This window comes from Lepisma saccharinum, chromosome 16 (assembly GCF_977018435.1).
Source record: "Lepisma saccharinum chromosome 16, izLepSacc3.1, whole genome shotgun sequence".
Classification (NCBI taxonomy): Eukaryota; Metazoa; Arthropoda; class Insecta; order Zygentoma; family Lepismatidae; genus Lepisma; species Lepisma saccharinum.
In genome coordinates this window covers 26,137,952-26,143,951 of record NC_139244.1, presented here as the reverse complement: position 1 = coordinate 26,143,951, position 6,000 = coordinate 26,137,952, and the positions used below count along the sequence as shown (strand labels likewise).

The window sequence follows — 6,000 nt, the reverse complement described above, 5'->3', positions numbered from 1 at the left end:
TGAAATTATGAGGATGAATGATGATTAGATGAATAAATAGTCACAAAGAACACCCATCAAACCCAGGAACTTCTGTGATGAGTTCAAAGGCTATGAGAAGGGAAAGTGACCGAAAATAGAAATTACACGTTGTCTACTATTATCTTTGAGGTATTATTACTTTGAACCAAACGTAAATGGTGGTTTATCTGGATTCAAGCTGACATCAAGATACTGACGATGTAAGTGTGGCATAGAATGACATCTTTGTGGTGGCCAATGATTGAAGTTCCACAGCAGTTGGCCAACTTTGTTCAATGCATCTTGGTTTAACCTTTTACGCATCTTGTTTATGTTAATCTTGACTTTCTAGCCAAACTTGACAACAGTCATCTGATGTAATTATTGTGGAAGTAACAGGGAAAGTGTAAATAGAACTTGGATTGCTGTAGTGTAAGATCATTGGACAATTGCCATTAATAGAAATATGAAGGCAAGGTATGCTTATATTGGTTGTAAAATTAGTTAAATTTCTTCATCAGGGCCCCATTTGCAAGGATCATGTAGGATATATTTTTCATGTTCTCATTCCGGAACTGCTGACCTTAAAAAGTAGTTGTATTACACCAAAAAAAATAAACATCTTTAATTTGCACCCTCATACCCAAGGTTAGCGAGGCATCATATTACACACAGAGAAATCCCTGTAGATAGTACCGGCGATTAGGGGGCCGTGGAGGACCACTTTTAGCCTGTTTTTGCCCTCGCACTAGCATCTTAATGCTAAGCCTTGTCTAATAAGAATAAATAAACTGTCATTGACCCCCTCAGCCATTTTTGGCACCCAATCACCGCTACTGCCTGTAGAACAAAAATACAAGAACATTTTGTGCTCGTTGTAATTACTTGTAAGTTTGATTTAATTGTCGTTATTTAGCTTCGCTTTTCTACGACTTTTGGCTAATCGTAACATGAGGATGAGTGATGATATGATGAAATTGATGAAGGAACACTCGCAAAAAACACCCATGCTGAGGCAAGGATTCGAACCCTGGTGTCGTAGTGCTATGTGCTAACCTCTCCATCACGTAGGTTGGCGATTGCACTTGTAAGTTTTGTAATAAGATATATCGACAGAGGAAACATACAATAAGATGTATACTTTCAAAATTCTCCAGTTGTAATCTGAACCTAGGCTTTGGAAACCAAATACAAGAATACACGGGCAATTCAATTAATTCATTCCTAATCAGTTTATAACTTGAAGTAATATCCATCTTAACGCAAAGAATCCTCATCTTGAATTCTTACACTTTTATTAGCTGGCAGTTTTTTTTTTTGTGTGTGTGTGTGTGTGTGTGTGTGTGTAACATTTACTCGATATAAGTAGTGGTGGATTAATTATCTTCTCTTGAGGGGGTTCAGATGACCCCTTTTATATACCGTTCATCCGCTAGATTTATTGAACTAACAGTTTTACACGTCTCTGGGGGTGATTGCTTAATTTTAGACATGAAATCGGATTTCTGCTTACCATTTTGTTAGTAGAGATTTCATTGTTTGTTGTAGACGTTTCCGAGATTTTAGACCTCAAGTAAACTATTATCTTAATTTTATACGTCAGAAAGGCAGTGAATTAAGATATTTCGTTCCAATAGAAACAAATGTTATTAATGTTTTCTCTTACGTTAAAAATATATTCAACGTCTAAAGAAAATACCAGAAAAAAGTATTACAGGGAGGTGCAACTTCAAATATATTTTGCTCAAAATATCGTATAAAGGATGTTTTGATTAAATTTGTGGCAACATGCCCCATGCCTCCCAAAAGGTGCACTGTGAAGCTTTTTTCAACATTAGCAAATGCAGTGCCACCTATTGATAGTAAAGAACGCTTGTGTGACTACTACGCACATGTGTGTGCGTGTGTGTAACATCGGAGTAATTTTATTACTATAATCTGTGTACAATAATGTAGGGTCACTGACACTTCTGGGTTGTAACGATTATATTGACTTTTAATAATCGGTATTGAATTTGGTTATTGTTGTCACAATAACTTCAGGGTTTCCATAATACAAATTTCCTTACCACTGTAAATGAATAATTCTAGGTTTTGAATTCCAATGAAGCTACGATTTTGATGTTTGGCAATGTTTTGCAAGTTATTGTTTTAAGTCTGCTTTGTGACTGGACCTACAGTTTATGGAAGGATCCGAACCACTGCACACCGTACCTCCAGCGGGAATCCAACCCACGACATCATAATTACAAGACTTTTAGTGGCTGAAATATATAAAACTATAGGTTTGGTCCCGATTAGTCATTGTATAAAGAATGGCTTTTAAAACGTTATCTAATTGTAATGTCTCAATTTGTCTTTGACAGCATTGTGTACGTTCACAAAGAATTGCGGTATCGTCTTCGCCTTGTAATAAAGGGATCCCGGGTTCGATACCTGGTGGAGGCACATAGTAGTTCGGATCCCACTTTAAACTGTAGGTCCAGTCCCGATTTACCTTACTGTGCATAAAGTGGACTTAAAACACAAAATTAATCAACAAGGAATTGCATTAGCGATTTTGTTTGTTCAAAATTCCCTCAAAGGTCACGAATTTTAATAGATCCAGCCAAGTTCACATTAAAAGGAGTCTAAAGGGGCTTGAGCCCCGAAATGTTCACGAACACTATATATATATAAAAGCTTACCTTTGACGTTATGAATGTCCTAAGGTAAAACTGAGATGCAAAATTGAATCGAATTGAATTGTTCTTTTAAGTCCATCCTATGCACAGATAGGCTAATCGGGACTGGACCTACAGCTTAAAGTGGAATCCAAATAACTGTGCCATATTACTCCATCGGGTATCGGACCCGAGGCCCCTTGATTCGATCGGAGATACACACAGTTAAGAAAATTCCTTCTCCGAGTTGAAATCGTACATGTGCAACTGATTCCAAATAAAGAAATGGCGCGTTGCAATACCTAACTGGAATTTGAGTGAAGTAATTCTGCAAAGTACTTACATCGTTTTGGCAGCAGAGCTGCAAGAGGACCTCCTGGTCCACTGCCACCAGGTCTCAGTGGGTTCAGGAGACCACCAGCTGGTCCATTGCCACCACCACCGCCACCACCTTGGTTGAAGAACACGGCGTCCGCAATGGACAGGACCACCAAGAAACAAACGACTGATACAGACAATGCACCCATGTTTCCTTGTGAACTCGACTTTGCAGTATGATTTGCAGATATCGTTGGTGCGGTTTTATACCTGCACCGTGCGTGTCCTGGGGGTAGTAGTTCCGGTGACACCGTGACCTCTTGAGCTGTAGACCAAACACAGAAGGTTTTGGCCCGTTATTTTGGGAATAGCCCTGCAACGAGAAAGTTTCCATTCGGTTGGAATGGTGACAACCGGAATAACGATTTCATACGGACCTAATCTCGAAGCTAGGCTTTTAAATTCTTTGAGTTTTGTTCTAAGATCAAGCTGTTTTACGATCGAGGAATTTCACAGTTGAAAATAAGGCATTCTCCGAGTTGCTATCTTACGTATGCAACTGGTTCCATCAATGAAGAAGAAGTATGTTGTTTGAATTGTTGTTTTAAGTCCACTTTATGCTCAGAAAGACTAATCGGGACTGGACGTACAGTTTAAAGTGGAATCCAAACCACTGTGCCATATGCCTCCACCTGGTATTGAACCCGGGACCCCTAGGTGATGACATTACCACTACGCCATCGGGGAGGCCCTGGAGTATGTTGAATTGCCTTACTGGAATTGACGTGAAAGTTCACTTTATGCATAGAAAGGCTAATCGGGATTGGACCTACAGTTTAAAGTCGGATCCGAACCTATATGTGCCTTGACCGGGGAACGAACTCTAGACCCCTTGATTACAAGGCGGTGACGATATCACTCCTGAAAATTAGACAGAAACCTTGAAAAAGTTTGCTTTAAGGTGATGTCAAAATGGGAGCGAGTATTGACAAAAAAAAATTGTCAAGCTCATGGACATCCGGAGGGGGAAGTGAGGCCGTTGCCCCCCTGGAAAATGAATGTCAGCCAAAAATTATATATATTCACACAAATAATTTCCATTTGAAGCACTGTTTTGGGGGTTTTTCCCCTCCACCGTGGAAAATACCCTGCTTAGGCCCGTAGTCGAATTCTAAGTTAAGAATTTCTCCTCACTGTGCAGTTGTAAGTGGATAGACAGACTTCATGAAAAATATCGTTAACAAATATGTTTCGATTGACATGTACTTCTTGCCGGCCCCCGTGGCTGAGTGGTTAGCACATCGCGCTACGACGCCAGGAATCCCGGGTTCGAATCCCTGCCTGGGCATGGATGTTTGTGAGTGTCCATTCATCAATTTCATCACATCACCCATCCGCATCTTCGCAAATTAGCCAAAAGTGACACAAAAAGCGAAGTAAAATAAAGCAGAAACCCTTCTTGGCCTCCCCAATGGCGCAGTGGTAACGTCGTCGCCATGTAATCAAGGGGTCCCGGGTTCGATATCCGATGGAGGCACATAGTGGTTCGAATCCCAATTTTAAACTGTAGGTCCAGTCCCGATTAGCCTTACTGTGCATAAAGTGGACTTAAAACCTCAACCAACCAACCATGTATTTCTTGTGGGTAATGAAAACGCTTCTTCTTCAACTTGAAGTTTTCGTAAAGGTCAGTTCATCTTCAATCTTGCTTCTTTCCCTTCATGCACTTTGTGTAGATTTATTAAGTAACAAGTTCAGGGCGTCCCAGATGGCGTTGTAGTAACGTTGTCACCTGGTAATCAAGAGGTTCGATACCCGGTGGAGGCACGAAGTGGTTCGGATTCCACTTTAAACTGTAGGTCCAGTCCCTATTAGCCTATCTGTCCATAAGAAAGACTTGAAACATATACTAAAAGAGAAGTAACAAGTTCGATGAGTAGTTACAAAAACAATAGCTACTTCAATAAGCGTCCCATGCAAAATTCTAGCTTTTCTTCCACAGCAGGAAACGTATATCTTCCCCTCATTCTTCTCGACTCTTCCCCTAGAAGCTCTACTCGTTCTTCAGTTGTGTATTTGTGTTCTGTCTTATTTTACGTCGCTTTTCTGTCCCATTCGGTTAATCGCAACGATGAGAATGAACAATGATTAGATGATGTTGATGAAGAGACATTAATAAACAGGACTCGAAACCAAAACGAAATAGCTATGTGGAATGGAAATTTCTGTGTTTTTATTATTGTTATCTTATGTCGCATTTCTGATCGCGACTACGAGGATAAGTGATAAATAGGTTCATGGACGTTTACCAGGGAGGGGGAAGGAAGGTATTTTTTTCCAGGAGGGGCAACACTCTTCTTCAGTTGAAGTTTTCATGTTACTGCAACGCAGTGGCGTACGCAAGCTGGGGGTTACGGGGTTTAAACTCCCTCCTTAAGCTTTTGAAACATTATGAAAAATGCCGTGAAGAAAATTAAAAGTGGCCAATTTATCACACTCTGCGACAATACTACTACTACTAATAATAATAATAATTTGAATTGTTATTCCCATGCAGAATGGGGAAAAACACAGCTTTCCCAACATAAGCGTCTTTAAGAGTGAATGCCTTGAAAATAAACACGAATTCTTGAAAATGAAATATGAGGGCACCTTTGATCTAAAAGAAAAAAAAGTTGTTTTGTATCTCAGCTGCATCAATGTTCAATGAACATGTATTTTTTGTGTGTGTGTGTGTGTGAAAATGAGCATTAACTAAAGAAAGTTCTTGGTTCGTTGTAAGCGGGTAATGTACCCGTATAGACAAAAGCTAGGCGGCCAAGAATACACAGCTACCAGTACCCCTTCCCATTGCTTACACTGGCACGTTTAAATTTCTGATTTCAAACGACAATAACATTAACTATTGTAAAATGTTTTGTTGGTAAGAACAGCGAGACAATCCAAATGTGAATTATCGGGGACATTTATGCGGGGACAAGAGCTGAAAAATTCCAACCAATTTCGGGAATCGAACCCT

General features: G+C 39.9%; 1 protein-coding gene across 1 annotated transcript in view; it reads left to right on the top strand.

Annotated features, from left to right (window-relative positions):
• The first annotated feature begins 339 nt into the window (after nucleotides 1–339).
• The window catches only part of LOC145999986 (uncharacterized), a 53,094-nt gene continuing 47,433 nt past the window's right edge, over nucleotides 340–6,000 (top strand). Inside the window, exon 1 of the mRNA XM_083137284.1 lies at nucleotides 340–477. Within this exon, the coding sequence (XP_082993410.1) occupies nucleotides 467–477 (11 nt within the window). The 5' untranslated portion in view covers nucleotides 340–466. The remainder of the gene's footprint in view (nucleotides 478–6,000) is intronic.